Source organism: Neodiprion virginianus, chromosome 2, assembly GCF_021901495.1.
Source record: "Neodiprion virginianus isolate iyNeoVirg1 chromosome 2, iyNeoVirg1.1, whole genome shotgun sequence".
NCBI lineage: Eukaryota > Metazoa > Arthropoda > Insecta > Hymenoptera > Diprionidae > Neodiprion > Neodiprion virginianus.
Window position 1 is genome coordinate 12,463,526 of NC_060878.1, and position 27,941 is coordinate 12,491,466.

General features: G+C 34.8%; 2 protein-coding genes across 2 annotated transcripts; both read left to right on the forward strand.

Moving 5' to 3' along the window:
- The first annotated feature begins 1,080 nt into the window (after positions 1-1,080).
- On the forward strand, positions 1,081-11,892 carry LOC124298757 (sodium/potassium-transporting ATPase subunit beta-2-like). The gene is made up of 5 exons (XM_046751185.1): positions 1,081-1,455; positions 4,563-4,823; positions 6,178-6,359; positions 6,748-7,027; positions 7,548-11,892. The coding sequence occupies exons 1-5, from the start codon at positions 1,329-1,331 to the stop codon at positions 7,649-7,651; spliced, it is 954 nt and encodes a 317-aa protein (XP_046607141.1). The 5' UTR covers positions 1,081-1,328; the 3' UTR covers positions 7,652-11,892.
- Positions 11,893-17,130: 5,238 nt separating this feature from the next.
- On the forward strand, positions 17,131-27,794 carry LOC124297492 (sodium/potassium-transporting ATPase subunit beta-2-like). Its single transcript, XM_046748591.1, has 6 exons — positions 17,131-17,478; positions 22,901-23,041; positions 24,289-24,408; positions 25,762-25,943; positions 26,032-26,311; positions 26,666-27,794. Exons 1-6 carry the CDS (start codon positions 17,331-17,333, stop codon positions 26,767-26,769), a joined length of 975 nt encoding a protein of 324 aa, XP_046604547.1. The 5' UTR covers positions 17,131-17,330; the 3' UTR covers positions 26,770-27,794.
- Positions 27,795-27,941: the final 147 nt, after the last annotated feature.

Below are 27,941 nucleotides of genomic sequence, written 5' to 3' on the forward strand. Positions count from 1 at the left end.
AGACTGTGTGGAACTTTTCTTCGTCTATTTTTTTTACTTTTTTTTTATTATATTGAGACAATGCTAAAAGTTCCCGATTAACCTTCTTGCTTTTTTGTTGTTATTATTGTCGATTTATATTTATATTTAAATTTAATGAATGAAATTCAAAGACTCGCGAGCGCTTTTCAGAAAGTCTCTAGAATTTCTTGAGATCCCTGAGATATTATCGGAATAATTGTTAAACTTTTTGAAAAATAATCCCGATTTATTTTTCGAGAACAATCCGAAATCATGGTGTATTTCTGAGACATACGGCTGAGAAAAGTGTTTCGATAGTTATTTTCACCGGTGTGCTGAGAGAAATTTTTAGTTCCGGTTACCGCTTAGTCACTGACTATTTTCATATTTTACCGTAATCGAAAAATATAATTCTAGGTACAAAATGAAAATTAGTTTTGTAGCTGTTACCACAAAGTCTGGTATTCGTTACTATTCTTTCTCATTACGATCGCTGTTGCTATATTTTCTTGTAACTGTTGGGAAAATTTAATGCTTGTGCAAGAATAAATTGACGTCGAAGCTTTATTTTACTAAAAAAGTAGAGTAAACCTCAGAAACTGATTTTGCGTAGGAATTACCAAAAAAGGATATCCGATAGCGCAAAATGGTTACCCGTACCTCGTTTTTCCTAATCCCAACGATATTAAAACAGGTTTTTTAACGATACCTGTTTTACTCAATTTTTCTCGTTACTATATGAAATGAAATTTTTCTCAGTGTTATATTTCCGTTGTTCCACAGCGAGGAAATTTTCGTAACCGAGAGAGAGAGAGTTTTCCTGAATTTTTCTGGTTAAAAAAAGTAACGAAACTTTTCTCCGTATAACGCTTAGAAAGTTACGCCGTCCTTTGGCGTGGACGAAATTATCGATAACGAGCAAATCAAGTTACGTAACTGGATGATAATGACGATCGGGGAGGAATGGGAGACAGAGCTGCAAAGATTCGATCGGTGCCTCGGAATTTAGTTCGAAGCGTCGCCGCATCTGCAGCTGGCAAGAGTCGATCGAAGGTCGCGTAAAAGAACGCATGTTCCGTAAGAGCAAGAGGAGCCGGAGGAAAAGAGAAGCCGGACGGTGCCAAGAGAGCTTGCGCAAGCAGGGGTGGAAACCGGGCAAACCAGGCCAGCGACGCCGAAGCGCGTCGCTCAATATCGCTTTGGTCGCCAACCGTGCAGTGGGAGCGCAGGATCCAATTCCGGAACAACCCTTCTTTGCGAATTCGACGTTGTTGCCGCCGCAGGGCTCTCCGTCATACCGGGAGAACCGTTAGCCCTCGAACAGGACGATGGAGGACAAGAAAGTCGAGCAGTATTACTCGCCGCCGCCGCAGCTTGGAAAATGGGAGGGATTCAGGATCTTTTTATGGAATTCGGAGACCGGCCAGTTTATGGGGCGTACCGGCGCAAGTTGGGGTAAGACTTTCGGTTTCATATTCCGTCCCCTCGTTCCATTCAAATTTTCTACACTCCCCGTTCTTATCACTCTGCGGCGCGACTCTCGTTTGACGGGTCTTTATTGGTAAGGAGATCGGTTTCGTTAATCCGTCACGGTCGATTCAAGGGCGAACTTTTTAACGCTCTTTTCCAATCGCTACGGGCTTGGGATTACCTGCGAAACCGCATTTCATCCCTCGCCGCGATTCGGTAATCGCGAGACAAATGAAAAACGAGATTTTCGAGCGAAGCTTTCGTAATTGGGTGACGTCCTTCCCTCGAATCGATACTCGAATTGGACGGCTTGACTGTTAATGTAGGGCGTTTTTCGCTCCGGGAATACTAAAACGAATCTCAGAAATTTAAACTTAATGTAATAAGGATGCGGATGTATCGGTGCAGCCATTTCGTCGAGTGCTTATCACCACGGACGCTTGAAAAATCGATGCTTCCGCTCCCAGCTTCATACTTCGTTTTTTACCATCTCTGCATTTTATTCAATCACTTATACTCGTGTGATCCGATACTTCGATTAATGATTCGCTAAATTTTAATCATTGCCAGATGATTCAACGACTTTCCATTCCACCAAACGAACTGTATGGAAAATGAACGCAAAATGGTGTAGTTTTTACGCCCATGGAGATCATTTCACGACTTATTGGGATTCGCTGTAAATCAGATCCCAAACCCAACGAAATTTGAGGCGTAGTCGACACGGTGGAATTGATTTTCTGTTAAAGTATACCCTTACCCGAAGTCCCCCTCCTACCGAATGCAAAGCCATATTTTCTGCTGTTATATTTATAGGTATCCTGGAACAGGTGAATACGATTCTGGGTGTTTAATTACAATCTTTAGGCTCTCAAAATGATCATGTATTCACACATTTTTTCCCACTTCTTAAAATATAATACTCGACCTGATGAGACTTTGAGTTTTATACCTTTTCGGACGATTAATCGTTTTTAATTAGCGATTTCGAAATTGATATTAAAAATCCGTCCTGATACTTTTCTTTTTTCTGTTCCATTCTGAATTGACACTTCATGCAAAGTATTTGCATTTTACTGTAAAAAAAAGAAAAGAAAAAGAAATAAATAAATAAATAATTTTAGCTACTATGCAGCCATAATTAATAACGATGATCTTCATTGTTTAAGAATTTCAAATCGAAAATATTTTTTTTTCAACTGCAACGAGAAAATCTTTTGCGTGTATTTTTTTTCTTTTGGACTGAAACAACATACCGTTTAATAATCTAACGGATAAATATTGCGTGTTGGCAGGATATTTTATACCATTTAAACGGTAGGAATAAATTTTTTAGTAAAACTATTTGAGAGATGAAATAAACAAATAAATGAAACTTTTTTTACGTATAACATTAATTCCTTACGGCGGAACAATGCGGACATTTGTGCAGCATTGAGCGCTGACTGCGAACCTTGCAGGGATCAATAGACTACCTATGTCCTTACTACAGTTCATCCCCAAGCCGTATACATCCCACAATTACAGTTTGTCTGTAGTCTCCGGAACTTTATTCAAACAAGTCTTGAATATCTTTAAAAAATATTATATTCGTTTATTTATATATTCTATAGTTTAAACTATGATTTTCCCTTTATAGTATAACGGAAGCTAATTGAGTATATCTGTTAATTTTCCTTCTGTGCAGTATTTAAATTCATATTTACAAACTTGTATTATCTGCATATATGTACGTAGTAGAAATTGGTACAGTTTTCGTTATGGATAATGAGATATCGATGACCCATATACATGTACATATACATGTATAGACGTGCATATAGCTTTTCTTATATGCCAAATATAACAGCAACCCTGTTATAATAGGATGCAGTTATTTTAACGAGGCTGACAGCTTCCGTGTAATTATCACGAGATGAGAATAGAACTTTTCTGTGACGTACGTTAATTCAGCAAAGATGAATAAACGGCTAATTTTTTGAGATTTAAAATTACCAGAACAGAGATTGAAACAGTTGAATAACGTATTCAACGGTAATATCGAGATACTCATTCTGTTGTAAATCAAACTCGACGATTATTTATATGCGATGCTGCGAATTGTCCTCGAGCATTTCTCTGCATTATGTATTACATATGTATATTAGTCGCTTATTGTTAAGACGACATTGTGAAGTATGTAGATAAGTTCATCGATGTCAGTGTGCGACAAGTTAATACCAATTCAGTTCAATTAGCTTTCGGTTCGTAATTGTAACAGTTGTACTGTTTAGTAGTGCAATATGCCTTAAAAAATCTAATTGCGAATGCAAAACCTTTGTACAAAGAATATTCAGAAATGATCTAACGCGTTGTAGTTTAGTTGTTCTTTTCTTTTTTTTTTTTTAATCAAATTGAGTTTATCATGAAATTTTTTCATGTGTTCAATAGATGACTCTGTTTATAAATATCGATTTATAACGTATATACAGCATGATTGTCTCTTGTAGATATAGATCTACGATATACTCCCAACTTAAAATTCGAAAATGTGTGAAACGCTCTTTTTAACCGCCACTGTCGTTACTTCTCTGTTCAGCTTACCTAACGTAACCTAACCTCATCTTACTGATTTAAATCACTGAATAATGACGTCACGAGAATAGAACGTGTTCGAAAACGCGCTTCAGCTCTCGCGATTTTTTGATTAGTTTAATTCACTTTTGTCAATGACTGAAAAATTTCAGATATTGTTTTCGATGGAGTTCAGTTTTTACCGTGATAATATACGGAGAACGAAACGTTTGAATTTATTTTTTTTGAAATTCTCCAGTTTTCAAACCTTAAAATATTTCCAGACGTAGATCAATGAAATAAATGAATTAAAACTTAAAATATTTGAAATTTGTTCCACCAAAACTTGACAGTGGATATTATTTTTTAAACATTGAGAACATCCGGTTTTACAAGGTGAACCGGTAAACTGAATTCTGGGATGTAATTCACACAGAACTGATAAGAGTTCGAATTTCAAATTACCCGTTGAACATTCGACGTTGAAGAATTCCGTCGAGCTTGTCCAAACCTGTGAACATTTTTGAATAATGTTGCAGCGAAGATTTTGCTCTTCTACGTGATATTCTACGCAGTCCTTTGCGGATTCTTCGGAGCAATGTTGGCCGTGTTCTACCAAACGTTGGATCCGAACGTTCCTAAATGGCAACTGGAAGGCTCGCTAATCGGCACCAATCCCGGACTTGGTTTTCGGCCGATGCCACCAGAGAGCAACGTCGACAGCACTTTGATTTGGTACAAGGCTAGTAACGTGGGAAACTATGGTTACTGGACCAAGGAACTGGATGCTTTCCTTGCTCGTAAGTCAGCTGACTTGGGCGAAAAGTGTTGCTCGTAAATTTTTAGATTTTTTGTGAATTCATCATGGCGCATGCGTGTATTGGGAATTCAATTATGCATCAACATTTATAACAGTATTACAGGGATCAGTGAAGAACTTCTTTTCCCGGAATGCAACAATGGGATGAAACGGTGTGACGTTCTTGCAATTTTGAATATTTTAATAATTATCGTTGCGGCTGTTAATTGAAGATCTTTTTTACCGATTGGGCTGCGGTTGCCAGAATTATAATAGACAAATATGTCAGTTGCAAAATCTAATTCCGTGAAATTTAATCAACTTTTTCATGCAATAAGATAATTACATGTTTTAGATGCTAGTCGATCTCGTCAGTGGAATTTTCTTTTCTTTCGTTTCGAATAGATCAAAATTACAAAAGCTCTCTGGCGTTATATTTATTCACTGCAATGTCACCATAGCGGATTCTGACGTCATAATTCTGATATATCTAACCTTCAAATCAATGAAACGTGTACGGGAAATTTTTTAAATATAAAGAACAGAATCAATAATGTTTACAATATGGAAGAATGTGACGTAGTCATTCATCTAAATATGTGACGCAACCATTTTAACGAAAGTACAGAATTCTGATTAATATCCTAACCTCTTTATCACAGAAAAATTATTTTCGACCTTGCATATCTGTTTGATAAAGTTGGTAACTAACTGTAGAATGTCCCGTTTGTTTTTCAACATATTATCGTCTAGAAATATCTTCATTAATCCAACAACAGTGATCACATAAAACGCTCTGTTAAAACTTCCATTTCGGATATTTTTTCTTTTTTATCGATTCGATATCCTGGACCGAAAATTTGCATACGTGAGAAAATATTCCTCGACCTCGATGAGCTTGAATAAGATTTTTTTTTTTCCTCATAATCAATTTCGTGGATTAAGGGGACGTGTATTCATTTGTCTCCCGCTCGATGACGTCGCGTGACGGAAATTATGGGTATCACAAATACGACATCCCTAGAACTTATTTTACCACCAATCTAAGACGCGACGCTTGCGCGTAGAGACTCGCTTATGTAAGATACAGGTGAACTCAGGTATTGATTAACACTTACGCTCACGGACTCGCCGTTGGTGCCTTGCGGTGAATGATCCTTCACAAAAGGAAGTGCAGAAGGAGTTTTCTCTGTTTGCGGGAGCATCTTGGATGCCATAATTAATTCTTAGGCAAGCTATGCAAAAAGTGGCGGCAGAAAATTTCGGATACTTATCTTTACGCCGTGATTTTCTAGACGTTTCTGCCAATATTTCAGCAAACGTCTAATAGTAAATGACTGACTTTGCGATTATAGATTACAGGAAAACTCCGGCGAAACATGGCGTCGCTGACACGAGGATGCCTTGCGACTACGACAAACCTCCCCTACCAGGAAAAGTCTGCCTCCCCGACATCGAGTCGTGGCATTCCTGCAATCAAAACAATAGTTACAATTATCAGAAATCCGCACCATGCATTTTCCTCAAGTTGAACAAGGTTCGGTTATTATTTATATTCTACTAGCAATGTGTCGAGCACTGATTCGTATTTGCGGAGAAATTACTCGGATTTATTTACAGAATTGTCTTTTTTCTCGCATCTTTCAATAAATATCTAACGATTCAATGTCACAAAATGAGAGTCCAAAAGCTGCGGCGCAACGTTTTCTGTGCCTTGATATTCGCAAAATTGAGCTGAACCGATCAGCTGATTGTTCACTTCGATGTCATATATTACGATAAAAACGCGTTTATTCGAATTGAAGAATTTTTTCGTACGAGCCGCGAATAAGCGAAGAAATTATTTAGTCGGCATGAAAGACAAAAAATGGGAGGGATTAATTTCAAGCGAATCGATAATGAGGATCGATTTTTGAAAAATTCAGATCTTCGGATGGATGCCGCAAATCTACAACGACACGAGCAAACTTCCGAGCAACATGCCGGACGATCTGAAATCTCACATCGCGAACGAGCAGTCGCAGAACCGGAAGACGGTCAACACTGTTTGGGTATCGTGCGAGGGAGAGAGTCCTGCGGATGTTGAAAACATCGGGCCGATACAGTATATCCCACAGCGAGGATTCCCCGGATATTATTTCCCCTTCACCAACACTCCAGGCTACCTGAGCCCGCTGGTTGCCGTGCTGTTCGAGGCACCGAAGCGTGAGTAATTCGTGAAAATTTTCAAAAATATTCCAGGCTATTTCTTGCAGCACAATTCCGAAAGCAGGTGACGCAAACTCTTGCAAGACATCTGAAAAATCTTACAAACGCCAAATCATTATTCTCTACTAGTGGTTCGAACGCTCTCAAAAAAGACGTGATGGAAATTTTACGACGTTTCTGGGGAATAGAAATTTTGTTGCATTAGAACCTTGCAGACGAAAAAATTCTCAAAAATCTCTCATGATATTTAGAAATTCAACGGAAGCAGGTTACTCTCTGAGATTTCAAGGTTCTGATCATTTCGAAGAAAGTCAAGTTATAGGTTAAAATCGACACCAATTTCAGGAGGAAATTCAAAAACTTTTATCATCAGTCCTTCATTTTGTATCACATCTCCGGAAAATTTCCAAATTTCTGTTGCTTGAAAAGTATCAGAAATACTTTTCCAACCAACTGGAATAAATTCTATGAGAACTCCGTATTCCGTATTTCATTGAATGTGAATTATTTTCACCAGGTGGCGTCCTGATCAACATCGAGTGCAAGGCGTGGGCTCAAAACATTCATCACGATAGATTTGAGCGACGTGGATCGGTGCACTTCGAGCTGATGGTGGATTAAGCTCCGAATTAATAAATAATCAAAGACCACTGCCAACCGCCGGCAAAATCCTCGAGCCCTCGATCACCGGGCAAGCGTTCCGCCGTGTTTACATTTATCCACGTGTCATTTTCTTTCATATGCCCGATATTCAATTTTCATTTTTCAGCCTTAATGTATTCCGTGAAATATTTTCAAATTCGCCAAAAATTATAAGTATAAAACGAAATGAAAAACACGGCAAGAAATATGTGCGGACAAATATTTAATTCATTATTATTCGCGGGTTAAATATTTTCGATACTTTCTGTATCGTTGGAGGTTTTTTTTTGTTTTTTTGCCTTGAAATGTTACATCGTCTATATCTTACTTTAAATAGACAAACAGACATTAGAACGAACCGCCCACGCAGAAACTAAAACATCAAGTTGATTTTGACCACAAACGTCATAGCAATATTAATAAAAATACCAATATTTTCGATAAGCCTTGTAAGAAATTCGATGACCTAGATTTAGAATGACAAAATCTTCCCAAGTTTGGCTGTCGAAAATTCAGTTTTAGGAAAACTAGTACGAAATAAATAATCAACAGAAAATTAATCTTTCGAATTATCGTCTATTCGACGTTAAATTTACCAAATTTTTGAAACAATTTTCCGAGATAGAGGAAAACCTGCCGTGCTGTGAATTCAGCCAAGTTTTCTTTGTTGATTCCGCGGAATTTTTTGAAATCTTGCCAGTTTGCAGCTGCGCTACTTAAAAATACTACCTGCAGAGTGGTTTAGATTTTGGAAAACCGATTATTTTCCAAATGCTTTCAAATTTTTTCAGTTCAACGTACTTTTACAAATACAGAAAGCGGAAAAAAGTTACAATTTTCTGTCATCATTCAATATTTTTTCCGTCTATCCATATCTGTGGAATGTATCATCGTATTTATATCTGCATCTAATAAAAATGATTTTTTCGTCGAAAGACGTTAGACTCCAAATTTGTTTTCATCAAGTTTATATCTTCTTGCCAAGTTATAGGTTCTTCGGGCAGTTGTATAGATTTGATGAGAAAATATTTCGTATGTGCTTCGACGAGGAATCAATTTACAAGGTTGATATGAATACGAGGATAATATTTAAAATTTTGTAAAAAACAAAAAATTTTCAGCATTTGCATTTTTTACTGCAATGTCAAGCTACGTTTAACCAAAAATATTACAACATTTTACAAAGGGTTGAATTTACAAATTTTAAATAATCCACAGAGTAAGTCAATTCAATTGGCGCAAATTTTGGAAAAGTTCAACGGAGTCGAAAAAAATTGGCTCATGAATTCACAAAAAAAATTTCACATACTTTGCTAATCTCGGAATCTGGATTTCCTAGACATGTCCATTGTTTACTCAACTTTGTAATAAAAATTGGACATCGATTCGTGGATGGATTATTGTTATTATTATTGTTATTATTATTGTTCCCTGTGTGGGCGATTGCATGTATTACCCGTGGCAAAAGGTTGAAACTTAAGTAAGCAGCAGACTAAACACACGATTACTAATTTAAAGTTATTCAACACAAAACCGAAAATCAGCGTGAGCGAAAATTTTCACTAATTTTTATCAACATTCACAGAAAAAAAACTTGCGGCTCTTACTTAACCTTACCAAAGTGTAAGAGCTACTTAAATACATACTTAAAATTAAAATACATTAAAATTATAGTCATCATTACTGTCGTGTAACGTATAGAGGATAATAATAATAATATCTATTTGAGCGTGCGAGGATCAGATCGAATGAATGTGGATAGCATAAATGGGAAAAGACCGACTATCAGGTAAAAAGAATTATCCAGAGTTTCGCTATTTACCGAAGCTAAGATATTCGGAAGCAGGAGAAAAAAGTTAACGGAACAAGTGATGATATATTATATTATATAATAATACAGCCTGTTATTCGATGATGAGTAGGTAAAAAAAAAAAAAAAAAAAAAAAAATGTAATTTGTTTCAATGATAATAATAATATAATAAGAAAAATAAATATTAAATTATTATTATTGTTGTTGTTATTACTATTATTATTATTATTATTATTAGTATTATTATTATTAATAATGATGAAATATATTATAATAATATAATTATATGAAAATAAACAAATTAGACAAAGTCACCTATATACTCGTATTATAATACATTAATTATAATTATACTAAACGGCAGCGAGATATTATTATACAACATAAAATAATAATTAAGTATGATAATTTACAATATAATAATGCGATATTAGAATATTGTAAATTCGATATCGTGATTACTTAGTCGGTAGGTTAAAAAAATAGGATCTAAAAACATAAATATATATATATTTGTATATATATATAATATACATATACATATAAATATATATATATATATATTGCAATTGTTTTGGAAGCTTCGCAGTATGATATAAAAATTGTGTTAAAATGTGCAGATTGCAAAAGAGTCGCAAGCTTGTGCTTGTCGGATAATGGTATAAATCGATAAAAATAAACGTTTATATTATGTCTGCCATTACTATGGAAATGAGTATAGAGCTAAATAAATATATGTACGCATTTGATATTATATATAATATTGACATATAACACAGCACACACACACACACACACACACACACACACAGAGATATAATTGGAGCGCGCGTAAACAAGAACTCGACAATATTGAAAAAGTGTGTCTAATAATATGTAAATTTACACGCACTGCAGGCGCTCAAAAATGAAAACGCATATTGTATGTATGTAAACACAACACATGTATATATTTATATTGTTACCGAATTGCATTAAATTATTAAATTATACATATATATTATATATACATATATATATATATTACAATTATATTGCTCTTAATATCGTTTGCATAATGTTTATTTTTATCGATGTTATACAAAATTGACTTACATTACGAAGTTAATTTATCTAACCTTGTTTATTTGTTCATTTATTTATTTATTTAATTATCAATTCACTTCTTTATTTATATCGTTTATTCTTCTTTCCGCAAAGTACGAAATAATATATTACATAAATTGCTTTAATTCTGGCGATACAAATATAATATAATAATATACAAAATTAATTAGTTATTTAATTAAATGTTGCTGTTATTACTAATATTATTATTATTATCATCATTGTTTTTTTATTATTGTTATTATTAATATTATTATGTTATGTATATTTATCTGTAATCGATTAAATGACAAATACTGTTATCATTTGAAACTGTATAACGAAACCGTTTCTAATGTATACTTTACAATGTTGTTGGTCGATGAAGTGAAATAAAGATGCCGAAGGGATGAGGAAAAAGAAAGAAAATAATAATAATATTAATAAGTGAAATAATAACTTTAACAAGATATATGATCACAATAATAATAAGATAACGATAACAGTAATAATAATAATAATAATAATATTAAGAATATACTACTATTAAAAGTAGTTGTAACTAGATAAGTAATATTATGACGACAACAACGGTAACAACAACAACAGTAACAACAAAATAATATAATACTTAATTTATATTATCATATTTATGATCACGCTTAGAATGTAATCAATCTTAATTCGATTCCAACCATTCGAATAATGAAATTGACAGAGATAAAATAAAATTTCATGTCGGATTTGAACGGAGGATAAAAATTATTTGCGTTATTCATTGAAAGATGTTGAAGATGTGACGAATGCCACGAGTAGATGACGAGGAATGCTAAAGCTACGTACGGGGGCATAAGTAAGAAAAGCTGAAAACAGAACACCGTCGTACCTTAGATGTTTAACATATTGACGTTAGCTGCATGCACTTAGGATGATTCGCATACTTAAAAAACTGTAGCAATCAATATACAACACGTATCGCAATATACGGACAATATACGTGTATATTGTGTGGATGTAGAAATCTATAATAGAAGTATAATAACAATAATTTCAAACGAGTCGTTGAAATTTACAGGAACTACACAAACACGAACGGAAATAATAATGCCAATAACAACAACAACAACGACAACAACAATAACAATAATTCTAATAATAAGTTTCTTTGGCATCACCGACGAGATTCGGGTGAACAATTAAATGATTGTTCCACTGTATATATACAGTTAGATGTCTTATAATTGCTGTATAATTGATTATGTTTACCTTTAACGCGTTGATAATAATAATAACAACAACAACAACAACAACAAAAATAATAACGATGCTAATAATAATGATGATAATTAATTAACACACACGTAGAATTTGTTCTAAAGAAAATCGTTTGAATGATATTTTTTTTCATGCGGTTTCTAAAACTGTTTTTCCCGTCGAATAATCCATAACATATAACTATATATAAGCACGTATGTATATTAGCGTTGTCCTTATTCGGGTTATTGACGAATTTGGTCCGAGCCGCCCTCCAAATCGACTTGAAATAATTTGAAAAAAATCCTGAAACTTCAACCTTTTATCTCAACTCCATGCCCGTCACGCAGAGAGCCGTGAACTCAAGTCATTTGAGATACATACGTTTTTACTCTACTTGCGGTGTATATTTTTTCACGCGACTACTGTTTTGCAATGAAATTTGCAATTGTGCGAAATTAATAATATTTGGTAATTTGGTGATAATATGGAGCGTCATTAATATGGGGCATTCTGTATCAGCTGTACACAGTGGTTGTACAAAATGCCCTATAGACGATGGTTATATTTTTCACCAAACAATAGCGGGATCCCAATTAATTTCTCATAATTATCAATTTTTTACAGAACAGTAGTGACGTGACAAAATATATACCGAACGTAGAGTTAAAATGTATGCACATACTTCAAGTGGCGTGGTTCGCGCTCTTTGCGGGAGCGTTTACAGTTAAGAAAGAAAGCTGCAGTCTTAGGGGGATTTTTTTTTTTTAATTATTTGGATGCGATTTGGGGACGGTGTGGAATGGATAAAATTCGTCAACATCTTAAACAGGGACCACCCTATACGTATGTATACGTATGTATATATCTATGTGGATGTTTATTATATATATATATATATATATATATATATATATATATTGTGTGCGTGTATATATATATATATATATATATATATATATACATATATATATATATATTATATATACACAATATATTATATAGAAATTCACATAATACTATGACTGTGAGATGCAAATGACGTAGATGGCTAAAACGCATTAGATGGAATACATTTGTTTTTAAAAGTATATGATATTTGTGTATGTATACATACATAAATATAATATATATAGATATATATCCAAATAGATGTAATATACTAGATTAAAAAAGGCTTAATTAAAGTATCCAAAGGTATTTTGCACGAAATGTTTATAGTATTATTACATATTATAACAATTTATTATTATAATTTTACTGAAAGTTTTTACGCATTAGACAAGAAGAAAAAAAAAAAGAATCTCACACGTTGGCGTAAATTTTTGTTACTGACCGTTCCGTGATTCGAATTAAAAATATACGCTGTTGCAAATACAATATTTTTTCTTTCATCACATCGTCTAATATTCATTATTAATAATTAAATAGATAGATAGTCGGTGTAAAACGTTCAGGTCGTTTTTGGAAATTTGGCAAACAATAAACAATATGGCGGCTAAGGAACAGCCAATCATTTTAGGTTAGTTTCGCAGAATATCCGAGTGTAAAAAATTTTTCGAAAGCCCTCGTAGACTCACTTAGTCTGATTACTGCACCTGGATCATTCCTGCAGATAAATAGGTATGAAACATATTTGGTCGATTGACAAGGACCGTTTTTGGGTGGAATTAATTTTCTCCCGGCAGATGGCGCCTTCCAAATCTGCGGTAACATTCAATAAACAGCTTTTAAGGTTGGATGTGCGCATCTTCTAAATGTTATACAATTCGAACTGCTTTTGAGTGCTAGAAATTATTATAAAAATATCTTTACACAAATTTTACGAAATCCTCAGTCTGGTAAGGCTTAACACTTCCCTTTAAACGTGACACTGAAACTATAATATGTGACGTGAGATGACGACAGGATGTAGCTAATTCAGAAGAACGTCGCATAGTGACTCATGACAGAATGGCAGGCCTCGTGTAACCGTATCATATGAATCTTGCTAAAGTATCACGGCCGTACAAGTGTTATTTACAAAGTTTAAGGCGTGTGACCTTAGCCCTTAATATCATGCGTATACCACAGTTCTCAAATGCAAAAAAACTAGTCAGAAATGTCGAACATAATTATACTAGATTAAAAGAATATTTGCAGTATGTTCTCTCTTTGGCAATATTATGGAAAAGCAGGAGTAGCTCTTTTCATTACGACAATCGAAAATCAAGCTACAGGTTCTTAAATATTTGTCCTTGTTACAAAATCCGGACAGTCAAATAAACCGAACGTAATTAAACTTGACCAAAAGAATATTATTTGTAATACATTTTTCTGGGGGATTGTTGTAGAAAAACGAGAACAACGCTTTCCGTTATCAATTTCGATAATTGCATTGATGATATATGATATCGCATAATGCTGGGAAATTATGAAAAGCTTTAAAAAAAATGTTGTTTTGATTTGAATAATACTTTTAAACATAACTCAACGATGACATTCGCAAATGCAATCTAGATGTCTGAATTGTATAAAAGGATCTCTTAGAATCTAATTGAGGAAGTCTACAGCGTCTTTCCCTTCCGTTGGAACTGCTTTAGTCTGGTTTCACTTCAAAGGCTAGTTTATCCTCACCATTTTCACCGGTCAAATTCTAAGTAGTGAATTCAACTCGATCAATCACCCCGCTCCGCGTTAATTATGAAAAATTTTCAGGTTGAAAACGATATAAATGTTATTCAAAAGCATTTTAATTTTCGTGAAATCAAGCGGAATATATTTCTTCAATAAATGATTTCAAAATATGGTACTTCAACATGAAAGATAATAGCCACAGAATATTTAGTTGAAAATGTATCACTTTAGAATCTTGAAAGAATCAAATTTAACAGAGATATTGTACAAAGATGTACCAATCCTTCTGTAGTAGATTTTTTTTTTTTTTTTTTACTTAATACGCTATGAAATTTCCCCAAGTTTTCTTTAAAAATTCTCTCAGAAATTCTAAGAAACTCCGTGAATCGGAACGTTTCAAAATTAATCACGCAACATTAGTGAAGTGAGTATGAAATATTAAATTACAGCGTACTTTGATCGAATTTCAAAAAATTAGCGCCAGACTCCCGGTTCTGGAAGAAACAACTGGTGAAATACTGACACAGTTAGCAGAATGTAAACACGTGCTGTATACTATGTGACATGAAAGATGGAAAGGAGAGGATATCAACAGAAGCCTAGGCTTAGAAGCATCGATGAGGCAAATGACCGAAACAAGGCGAGAAGTGACTGCCAATAGAAGCAGTGCCGCGCTTAGAAGAACGGGGGCCCGCGGCATCGAATATCCAGAGGCTCAGGGTTTCGAATTTTAGTCGAGAAGCATTAAGTCGTGAAATGAATGCAACGAAGTTAAATTACAGAGATCTGAAACATGTTTTGTGATATTTATCGAGATGTAATAATTGGATGGAATAGATTTGTTTTTAATGTATGTTTGAATTGTTTGCGTTGTTGATGTTATCCGATGCGAAAATTAGGTTGAGAAACTTTCCGACATTTCTACAAATTTATATATCTCAATTTCAACGTAGAAAATGAATGACGGTATATTTATAAAAACGTTGATGTAGGCATATTGACATCGTCTGACAAGTTTTCATCCTTATAGGTTCATTTAAAATAGTCTTTTATTCTTTGACAGATTTATACACATTTCTGCAGCTGTACCTGAAAAATTAATTTCAACTGTTTCCTAAAAATCTTCATTCAGAAATCGATCCCAATTTTACTCGAGACAGCACCGTGAAAAATACGCAGAAGGACCAGAACTCGATTTTTTTTCATAATTGTAGTATAAAAAGAAGTTCTGAAAAAATATGAGTTTTCTATAAAAATTATTCCGATTTTCACCTTCAACTCGACTTGGTCGGAAATGATCAAAAAGACAACTATTTTTAAACCTTTCAAATTTTTAATAGACATAATGAAATTGCGAAAGAATGCGAGTTCTTTTCGAAGAATCTTTACAATTTCTTGAAATCTCTCACACACTATCAGAATAATTTCAACTTTTGAGCAGAAATAATATTTGGAAAAGTTTTCCTCAGATGGATCCAAAAACATATTAATTTCCGAGAAATTTTTCAATAAGATTCTAAAAAATTTTTAAGAATTTCATTCACCTTGGATACGTATCGAAATTTCGGAAACCCGAGTGGCGCCTTGGCGACGAACAGTATTTGAACATTTTTAGACAGGGGTGTAACTAGGAATTTAGGAGTCCCAGGGCAAGAACGCAAATTCGGCCTCCGGGGTAAATAATGAAACATATTTTTATGGAGTTTCCAGTCCCTCAGTTCATAAATTTGTTCCCAACAGAACAGTAAGATTTATGAATTCTATTCATTGTAAAGACTGTAATTACCATTTATCCAAAGAAGATATCTTACATTTTGGACTATACACTCGATATAACTATTAATACAGTGACAATATTAAATTCGAATAAGCATTTGAAATGGACAATATTAGGAGCACGCTAACAAGCTGTAAGATTGGCTAAAATGACATGCTGGCATCTGATGGTAAACTAATAAACTAATAACCAAATCATGCGGAATGCATCTGAAATTACGATACGAAAACAAAAGAGCGAAACATCACGATTATGAAACCGAATGAAATGTTACGATCAGCGTTGCAAACATCTTTCGATAGTATTATGGAATCAGGGTTGTAAATTCTTGTGAATAAAAAATATTCTGAAAAAAATCTAAATACCGTTTCTAAACATCAAAATCATGGTACAAACTGTAGGATTGATTGTCAAATGACCAAATTATAATACACCTACGTAGTGTGGTACACTTGGTGACAATGCCTTAGATTATGCTTAGATTACCGCGGGGATGATGACTTGTTGGATTGACACGTCAATTCTAAGGTTAGATTCGACGGTCATAGGTTATGTTGTTTATATAGATTGAGTTAGTTTCGCGCTCGGCCGACTATGGCGCTGTAGGTTTCTCTGTGTTACCAACATAACTGTCTAATGTACAAAATTAGGCGTCTTAGATTAATTATCCCCAAGTGTGCATGTACTGTAGTACGTGGTACGCTATATCAATATATGATACGAGATTCCATAATCATAGTCCGTGTTGGCAACACTCATTACGAGTTCATTTTTTACCCCTGTCTCGGGGGCCCCAGGGCATTACCCCCGTTGTCCCAGCCTTGTCACGCCCCTGTAATTCCAAGCCCAGCGCACACGGCACAGCGTAACGTTTTCGGTGGGCGAATACGGCACTGTTAGAACGGCGTAGCCAGTGAGCCTAGCGAGTAACCGTCGTGCCAGTCAGAGTTCATTTTTGGTGTGATCGTCAGTTGTCGTAGAGACGGGCGACGTACGGGACGCGAGTGTATCAATTGTTTGGAATTCGTAAATAAGTTGTTATACATCGGTAGGTAAGAACGGTACTAGTAATAATCTCAAACCGCGCCTAGGTGAAGAGTCATCGAGTAAAAAATGACTATGAAAGACACAAAACATGTCAATACCGAGTCGACGAATCTTTACGAAAGGCCGCCGAGTCTCTCGACCGGCCAGTCGATCAAAACATTTTTGTATAATCGAACAACAGGCGCAGTTATGGGCAGGACGGCCAGCAGCTGGGGTAAGTGAGCGTGATTTACCATTTTGGCACCCTTTTAGCTTCTGCGTCTTACGATATTTCTAAGCTATTCTTATTTACGCGGGTAACTTTCTCAGGCTCAACTTGCTGTGAACGCAACCTGAGACATGGGTGTAACCGCATTGCTCACCAATATCACTGTCGCGTATTCTACACCATAGCCATTCAAACCTGCCTGTTTTACTGGTTGAGCGGCAGGCAAGGGCATTACCAGTCGTACCAACTGTAACTGAATTGCAATAAAATAGTGCCATTTTATGTAATCGTAGGAGAAACATTTTACCTATACTTCTGACAGTTTTCTCCTTTCCGAAATTCTCAAAGATTTTATTTAATCTGATGGAATTCCAAAAAATTTTATAAACTCTGATTATTTTGCACGTTATCTAAAATGCTATCACTGATATTTGGTGGAAATTTTGGGTTCTACGAAAATTTCGGTAAAACAGCAACTTTTGTCTGTCTTGTATGTAACTTGTTCCATAATATCACGCAGAGTTCTGTTTTGATTCCGATATCTTGCTCCGGAAAATATCTGCAAATTTTATGTAAAAATGGGAATCCAATGTCATGTAAATAATCAAAATAAAATCATAAATGATCAGAGTTGATACTGAATTTATCAGAATCTTGCAGATATTTATTCGAAAGTAGGGTGAAGTATTTTTCTAGTATAGGAACTGCAGACGCCAAGTTTTCGGCAAACATGTTTAATTTCTTCTATATTTCTGGTATATTCTTTTTCTTCCTTCTATTCAGATAACATAAAGCAAATAGTAATTGTTATCCAATTCAATTTAAAAAATCAATTGTGCCACTGAAATGATAAAATTTTTACAAATTTATCAAAAAAGATTTGTTGCTTGAGTAGCGATGCACGCTTTTCCATTAAATAACTTTCAATAATTGAAAACAGAGAATTTCTTGCGTTTAGTTATGTCCCGTTGTTTTCACGGCACCATTAACTTTTCAAACTTATTATGAAACTGAATTTGTTAGGACGTTCCATGTAACGGTTTTCGAGAATGTATAGCGCAAAATCTATGTGCAGGCGTTGCCCATGGTGAAAAAATTTTTTCCAGTTATTTCGAACGCTTTTCTTAAATACGATAAAGTTATAAAATTTAAAAATATGAATAAAATAACACCTTCTTTAGAAAACAATTTATTGATTATTAATTTTTTTTATAACGCACTCCTGTAGTAGAAACATATATAGTATGCATTAAGTTTTTTCCGAACAAAATATTCAGAAACAAGGTAAAAGAATTCAAAAACACATTTCCCGTTTAATTCAGAAATTTTAGTAATATCTCGAGAAAACTATCAATTCATAAAGGTTCTTAGAGAAATGAACCATGTGAAAAGTGTTCGAAGATTAAGCTAAGATTCAATCGACTCAAATCTTTCTTAAAAAATTGACCAACGACGATAGATTGGGGTTAACTAATTTAAACGTGACATCGGCGTGTTCGGAGCAAAGTATATGTTGGTGTCAAATGAGATTAAGTGTATGTATATGTAATTATGTATACATACCATATATTTTTCACTCGACGAATAAAAAATACGGTATTCCGGCTTGCCTTAGGCTTTGCAAGCGATATCCAACGCCCTTCAGTTTCCTGTAGGACTCGTTTCATTCCCGTAACCATTATGCGCAACCTGCAGCTATTCTCAGAGCGAATACAAAAAAATATTCATAGCACTGCAATTCGGCGTTGGATATACTGGACTTTTTTCTACTGTTCACATTTAATTAATAAAGTGGCTTTTCCTCCCGTATGTTTATCTACATTGACCTAATATTACATAATGGATGTTCAACAGCTTGCACAACGTATTCCATGCTTGGATGTTTTTAAATTCGTCTAAAACGAACAATTGAACGCGATTTGTGGCTTCGTATTTCTCTAACCTCGCCCACATGAAGTGTAGCAATATTTATTTTTGTTTTTAACCCACTGTTAAGACTGATATTTTCACCTCGGAATATTATATTATATACGAAGGGGGTCTAGCTCAACTCGACTACCTTCCAGACCTCACACATTTGATTTTTTTTCTTTGTCTGGGTTTCGGAGTTTCCAGCAATCCCAATTTTGATGAAATACAATTGAATCTGCTCACCAGTCGAAAAGCCGTACCGTACTGAATGAAAAATATGAAAAAAACGATACAACATTCATCAGCTGAAATTCTCAGCAAGAAAACATGACGTTTTTACTCCCTGCAAAATGTATCTCTTAACTAAGAGTTTGACATTTTTTGCTTTTTCAAGTAGACCCTACAAAATAAAAAAAAAATTAAGAAATTTAAGAATGTTGAACTTTTCAAAATATTGACATTTCTCTATGCGTGATTGAAAATTTTTAATTTTTTTTACCTCAAGTTAGATTCAATAAAAATCAACACGATGTTTTAATTGCAAGATATCGAGTAAAAATTCTTAAACTCAAAACATTTTTTTTTGTTGAAAACTCCGAAACTGAACCCGAAAAACTCTTGGAAATTATTAGCGGAGGTACTTGCGCGTAGTTTAAAAAAATAACAAAGGTAAAAAAAATTTGGTGACTTGAGATCCGGAGGATGGTGAAGCTGATTTTCAATATAACGTCACTTTCCACGAAGATTGCATTTCTCGCGCCTCTAACGAATGTACAAATTGTACAAGCTAACGAGGTTGAAGTTAGTGACGTTACCCTAACGAAACATTGGGGAAAAAACCACTGTTTTCTTAATTTTACAATGATATCGAAGGAACCAAGATTTCGAAATACGAGTGTGTTTTGTTTTATTACGATTTATTGAATTCCAAGCAATTCCAAAATTGCGAAATAACGGTTTTTCTTCGGCATGCATCGTTACGATAACGTTACTAACTTCGATACGATATAAGCTAAGTATAAATGCATCAGAGCATCAATAGAAACCGTTGGGAAGACTATAAAGCGTGCTAGGCGTGTCGCTTCCCGCAGTAAATAATCAGAGGGTGCGGTGTTTTTTTTATTGTGTTGTGCGCCCACTATCAAGGCATGTTACACATGTATACCTGTATACCAGGTGGCAGAATAGCGTATATCGAGCACGAACAAAAAGTTCGTAACTCACAGGAAGAAAGAAACAAGGACAGTGCGAGGAAAAATCAGGCTATTCCAAATCTACTGGAAATTATCTTCCTTGTAACTGCTTTCGTTTATTGCAATGGAATTTCTGATCAATTTAACGCTAGTCAATGAAAGTTACTCGTATTTAAAAGTTGAATTGAAAATTTGAAAATCTTCCGCCGCTTCTGTTTTCTATCGTTATAAGCCAGAGGAAGTAACAATGACTATCGTAGATCACAGATCACATCGTAATTGATCGACAATAACAATTGATTGATTTTATAAATCGGTATTTTTTCTTGTTCGCGATTTTGAATTTATTTCTGACAGTAAAACAATCATTATACCTAAAAAACAAAAAAACTTCGCTACTGTACATGCAGTCTCAATCTTTCGATCTATATAAAGTCGAAACGAAAAATTAAAAACGACGGTTGTACAAAAAAATATAGAAAAATGACGAGTTTCACTCAAAGTTTATAAAATAAATCGATGGAGATGTTGCAAAATAATTTAGATTTCTTTTATCGTGTATAATTCCTCTAGTATTCTACAAATTAGTCACCATTTTTTTTCATGGAGATATACGGTACCCAATTGTAACATTTCACTATATGTGTGAGTTGATTTGTAATAGTATAATTAGAATTGACAGAATCACAGATTACTTTCCAAACTTCACTTATTGTCAGCGATAGAAAGAAACTGGACTAAAGTTATCGATTACAAAAAAGTAAAATAAAAAGGAAGGAAAAAACACCGCTTGGTATTCGGCCTGTATCTGTATCTAACTCTAATTCCCCGCAGTTGGATTTGCGCAGCTCTTTAAACCGGCTGGATTTTTCCAGATTTTGCATCGCCGAGGCTTCGGGCTTAACAATTAACCCAACCGGGTATCTTTCGTTCCGTTCTAGTATTGTCAAAGCTACAGGTATAACACTTATATTATATCTATGGTCATCACTGCGAACAGTGTTCAGAGTGTGACGCTCTTCAGCTTCGCGGTGTAGGTGAGATCAGAAATTTAGAGTCCCTCTGTTGCGTGGGTCGCTCTGCCTTTTCTACATTGTTCTACACGAGCCTCTTACACGTCGGTGTATGAAGTATGCGTTATATTCCGTGGTCTGTGGACAGGTCCCAAGTTGCGTAATACGGTAATCCTTCAATTTACAACCAATTGACCTCGATGTACACGTTTCTATGAAGGGAAGTTCAACAATTACCATTCAACGGAAGATGTACAGGGTGTTGTGAAATTCGGTAGCATCGTACTTCTGAACTGGAATCTGCAGTTTTTCGATTGGTCGATATTTATTCAGTGTATTTTTGCACTTACATGGAAGGTATCCCAGGTCGATCTCACCGATTTCATTTCTTTTGTAATATGTTGCAGTAGACTAAAAACTAAGCGACACGTATTTTTTTTTATCTGCCATTAAACACTTTTAACGGGGTGAAACCACCCGCCAAAGTGAGACATGTCAAGTGGTGATTTGGCAGTTTTTTTTTCTTTTTTTTTTTGTACTAGAGAAAATTTTTCCAGTTGGATTGGTTAAAAAATATTATGTTCTGTGGGTGAAACTGCCAAAGCGACCCTTGACATGCTTTATTTCGGAGGGTGGTTTCACCCCTTTAAAGTGTTTAATGGCAGATAAAAAAAATACGTATCGCTTAGGTTTTAGTCTATTATGACATATTACAAAAGAAATCAAATCGGAGAAATCAACCCTGGATACCTTCCTTGCTAGTTGCATCCGTCTCGTATAGTCGGCTGTGTAATACGGGTGCTTGAAGTCCTGCGAAATCCTTTGAGTTTCGAGTGACATTTTGTAAATCCCGAAGTTTTGTGAAATATCGTCAAGTCCCGTGAAGTCATGCATCAAATATTATAAAATACTGTGAAATTTTGGCAAACTCTTATTAAATGTTATTAAGTACTCCGTGACATCCCTTGAACTTCCAAGGAGTTTCAAACAATTCGTTAAAGTTCTTAAAGTCTAAGGAATTAGACTTTCATGTGGTTATCATTAGGAGAACAACCCCCTGAAAACTTATGCGGTGACTTGAGGTCCTACAAAGTCTTGCAAACTTTGGGAAATTTTCAATTTTGCGACATATTTTTGAATGCAATGTGCGTCAAATTTCGAAGTTTTCTGTACTCATGCGAAATTACGTCAGGTCCCATAACATCTGGGAAAGGTTTTGGGACCTTACACGAACTTTTCGAATTGTCAATGCAACTTTTCTAGCGCATAACTTTTGACGGTAAAACTGATGATTTGGCTGATTCATTTCAGGAAAGATTGGTCTCTTCTATTTGATATTCTACGGTGTCCTTGCTGCTCTGGTTGCGATCTGCTTTTGGGTCTTCTTTCAAACCTTGGACCCGAGAATACCGACATGGCAGTTGGATAGATCCATAATTGGCACAAATCCAGGTAAGCTAGTATCGCCATGCAGCATCAAAAGCTTTTCAGATATTTTCAACATGAACGCAAAAATTGACATCGGTCCCGGCATATTACCATTCAAACTATAGTAACAACGTTTCGAAACATTTCAAAATATTTTGAAACATCTCACACAAATCCGATATCTTATCAGCGGTTCTTGTGCCTATAAACATTATGTAAACATGTAAACTAAATCAACAGAAATATTTATTCCAAAATTTACACGCTGTAGAGACTTATGACAACCAAACTGTGAACATGGTTCTCACAAAATGGCTTTGCGCTGGATAATAAAGCTGATCGCTTAAGCTTCGCTTTTAGCTAAATTGAACATGACTGAACAGATAACTTTGTGCCAACGATTACTCTTTTATTTTGCTACATTGCATCACTAAAGAGTGAAATGTGAATTAAAAACGACTTTTAAAATTAAATACGACACGGTTAGCGCGACCAATATTCTGCCCTCGGGAGGCTTATGCCCACATTTTAGATGTTGAAGCAAATTACGTAATTAAAGAAAGATTGTTACATTAAATAATCGCAATGAATTTGAATGAAGTTTGACTATCGAAATGTGTAAAAGTCTCGTTCGTAACGTTGGCGACAAGATTTCATGGTCAATTGCACACACAGATGTAATTTACCAAAGCTTGTTGCTCGTCGCAGCAATTATAGACTGTAAAACGCCGCTTTGATAATCATCCTTTATCACATTAATTAAATAATGTACAAACGATTCATTCGTTATCATAATAATGTAAATTCACCAGCGTGAGATTACATCTGAATAAATATTGCGAAAGTTTAGGTATCATAATTTAATCATAACATAATTAATACCACGATTGAATCCCTAAGGTGAAGGGATCAGTAAAAATTCACATACCTACATCGGGCGGAAAGTGGAAACGAGGTACCTCAGCGCCTGCAGATAGGCAACCGGGCGTTACATTTTCGATCTTGAGATGGCAAATTGTAACTCGGGTTGCCTATGTGTAGGCGCTGAGATGACTTGTTTCCATGTTCAGACCCGGTAGATACCTATTTTCGTTTTCAAAATAAAAGCTGAACTTGTGATCTTTTTGGTGTCAGTAGTACAATAATTTTTCCTTAAGGAAAAAAAGGAAAAATCAAAACAGTTTTTTTTTTTTTCCTTCCTCTGATTATCAATCATCCTTATAACTAATATATATGTGTCGGTGAAACACTACATTTTTCCTATATTTCAGGCCTAGGCTTCAGACCAATGCCACCAAGTGAGAACGTTGAAAGTACGTTGATATGGTACAAGGGAACGGATCGCAGCAATTATGCTCACTGGGTGGACTCGTTGGAACAATTTTTGGAAGGTAAGACATCGAAATCATCTGCTTTAGTGTTTATTCATTATTCATTATCCCAACAGGCGTAACGTTTTTTCTTCCTGTCAACTCCTCGCTCTTCCTTTTCTCACAATCAGAAGAAAGTGAATAAGGGAAATTGTTAGACTCACCGCAAAACTAGAAAGTTGAGTTGTCACTAGATTACAACGTTTTAAGGTCTAGACAGACGCGTCTCATATTCAAATGACAAAATCAAGCAAAATAATGGAATATTAAATTTGTTAATGTTTTATGAGTTTGAACGGATCCGAGCGGAAAGTTCTTAGGCTGGCTCATCGAGGTCAACAAAATTACTCACTTGTATTTTTGTCTTATATCTTCAAAGAGGGTTTCGTTTTACTTATCATGTGTTACGTTTCTTCCAACAACGCAGACTTGTTTGTTTTCTGGTTTTGTTGGTTGAAACATTAGAAGAACGACTGAATTACGTTGTTTGATCTAACCAGTTTGAAATACTGGTTTTCATTTAATCTGCTGCCATCTCCACCTGTTTTTTTATATTCTAGATAATTTACGATACGTCATATTTTATGACGAGTATGTCGCAAATGTTATTTGTTCAAGGTTCTTACATGAAATGAAAAAATGGATAGTCGAGTTTAAAGAGATGTATTGGATCCTCCTGTTTTACCTTCAAGATCATATGATCGTATTATATACTTTTTTCGTCTCCTATGCAATGAAATTTTTTCAAATTCTGGATCATGATAGGATTTATCATCACGCTTGTGTATTAATGAGAAAAAGTTTAGAAAATTAATGGGCATACTCACGTACTCGCACCTGAATTCTCCTCATTTTGATGTGAGGTACTGTATACCTATACAATTGAAAATTATATGTCTAGTATATTTCATAGAATTACCGATTTATTCTCAGTGACGACAGGACTGAGAACATAAATTCTGTATTTTCCGAAAGTTTGAAGTGATAATGTGAGAGTTAAAAAGTGCTATTTTTGTTAATATTAGAGGCTATACGTCACAATGCAAAAAAAGGACATAATAGCCGAATTCTTTGTACATTTCCGAACAAGAACATACCGATATATTTCGACTTTAAGTAAAAATAAAAATACGGCATGAAAAGTACAGACCGTGATCGTGATTTCTTATTTTTCATGGTAATTCTTTATTTTTGTATTTAGTGTGTTCCTGTTCAGAATTGCATATATGTAGAATACAGCTCGCATACCCTGTTTCGCATTGCGATGCATAGTCTCTGATGATGACCAAAATGAAAGACATTTAATGCAGTCCGTAAGAACTGACTATAGGCACGTCCTTAAAGACGAATTAGTGTAACGGATGCTTACCTCAGTTTACAGGAAGCCTGGTTTGACTCCCGGTAGAGGTGCCAATATCCACAACTGCGATTTTGATCAACTTCCGTCACCGGGGCAAGTATGCGACGTTGATATAAAAAATTGGGACCCCTGCACGAAGGAGAACAATTACAACTACCACAAATCGGCTCCGTGTGTTTTCTTGAAGCTGAACAAGGTCAATATTGGCGACTTTGTGATCGAAAAATTAAAAGCCAGCTGCTGAAACTTGTTCATAATTTCACAGAATTCGATATCCGTTCCAGATTTACGGATGGAGGCCGGATTATTACAACGACACTAAATCACTGCCTGAGAAAATGCCACGTGACCTAAAAGAACATATAGTTGACTTGGAAAAGAAAAATGCACTCGAATTGAATACAATTTGGGTAAGCTGCGAAGGTGAAAATCCCGCCGACATGGAGAATATTGGCCCGGTTAAAGTTCTACCGAGACGTGGATTTCCGGGTTACTTTTATCCTTTTGAGAATTCCGAAGGATACCTCAGCCCTCTGGTTGCCATCCACTTCGAAAGACCTCGAAGTGAGTATAAATTTAGCAATTTTACATCGGGTCGTTTCGTGGAAATGTTTATAATAGGATAAATTAGTCTGCGTTCGTACAATTTGGAGTAAATTTTACCGTTCGAAATTGCTTCATTGGTCACGATTGGACGAAATAAGGAGTCTGTCAATCTGGACCGCTGTGAGAAATATCTACCGGTAAACTGTACTTTCAGTTGCTGAAATGTAGGCGGATCTTGGTATTTATCTTAAATTGCATAAATGCTGGTGGATTTTGACCAATTACACCATGGTAAATTGGTCCAAATTTTCATAAAATAACCCGGCACGTACGAACAACATTCCATTAATTTTTTTTTCTTTGTATTTACAGCTGGAATTTTAATAAATGTTGAGTGCAAGGCGTGGGCTCGCAACATAAAACATGATCGTGTTTCTGGAATGGGAGCTGTGCACTTTGAGCTCATGATTGATTAGTCAATCAAAGAATATTTATGCGAAGAATCTCAAATTATACCTCCCCTTTTTTTTATTTCGAAATATCCCAATGCCGGCTAACAAGGTGAAAAGAAATACGAGAGTATAGCATCAGTAGTTTATTGACTGTTTACAATTCGCATAAAAACTGATTAAAGTGCCTTTTAATTATCACACTATAAGTGACAAGGAGAGGTGGAAAATATAAGGACTTAAAACTCTCTTGAACCAAACTTGAATTTGGTTTTATGCCTTACAAATAAATATTACTATTGTTACTATTATTATCACTTCTGTTAATAATATTAGTAGATTAGCAATTAAACTACGTTGGAAATACGTATGACAAACAACATATTGTGTTCTTCTACACGCGGAGTGCCTTTCTCATAGTTTATGATAGTCATATGATAACGTATAAAAATAATTAATATAATCGCGTCAAATTGTTCAAGGAGTATTTTCATTCATACAAGTCGAAATTTTAACGGTATATGATAATAATAATACCCACATACATTATCGTTAATAGTAATTTACATTATTTAATAATACATTTTATGATTATTATAATATGATAATAATATTGTATATTGCTTCTATGCGCGCATGACGAGTGTGCGAGTCTTAGACAGTGTATGTATCTGTGTTTGAAATATTTTGCTAATATATACTGGCCTTAGAGCAAACTGATGTAACGAGCGTAATAAACGCGTGAAAGTCTAGATGTGAGGAAGAATACAAATTTCAACACAGTCATATACCAAAATACACGACATCTGAGCTACACTTGGTTCATGATCTCAAAATTGTTTTTCCTCCAAACATTCATAATTACCAGAAAGCGACGTCGAAAAAAACTGAGAAAAGAAAAGATAATTCTCATTTGACCCCTTTATCTATTCTCATTCCTTAAGATCTGGCATTCAATATTCGCAATATGTATAGACTGCACAAAAATCAATTAAATTATGTATAAAACTCAATTTCGTGAAAATCTACAAATAAAACTCTCCTTTGTGTAATTTTCACTTGAATAAATATCCTTATGTATACATTTCAAAGTGTAGGAAAATTGGAAAGTTTGCAAAGACAGCACTCACTTGGAAAAAAAAAAAAAAAAAATTGAAAACAAATTGAAAACAAATGTTTTCCTATTATCGTGCGCAAAC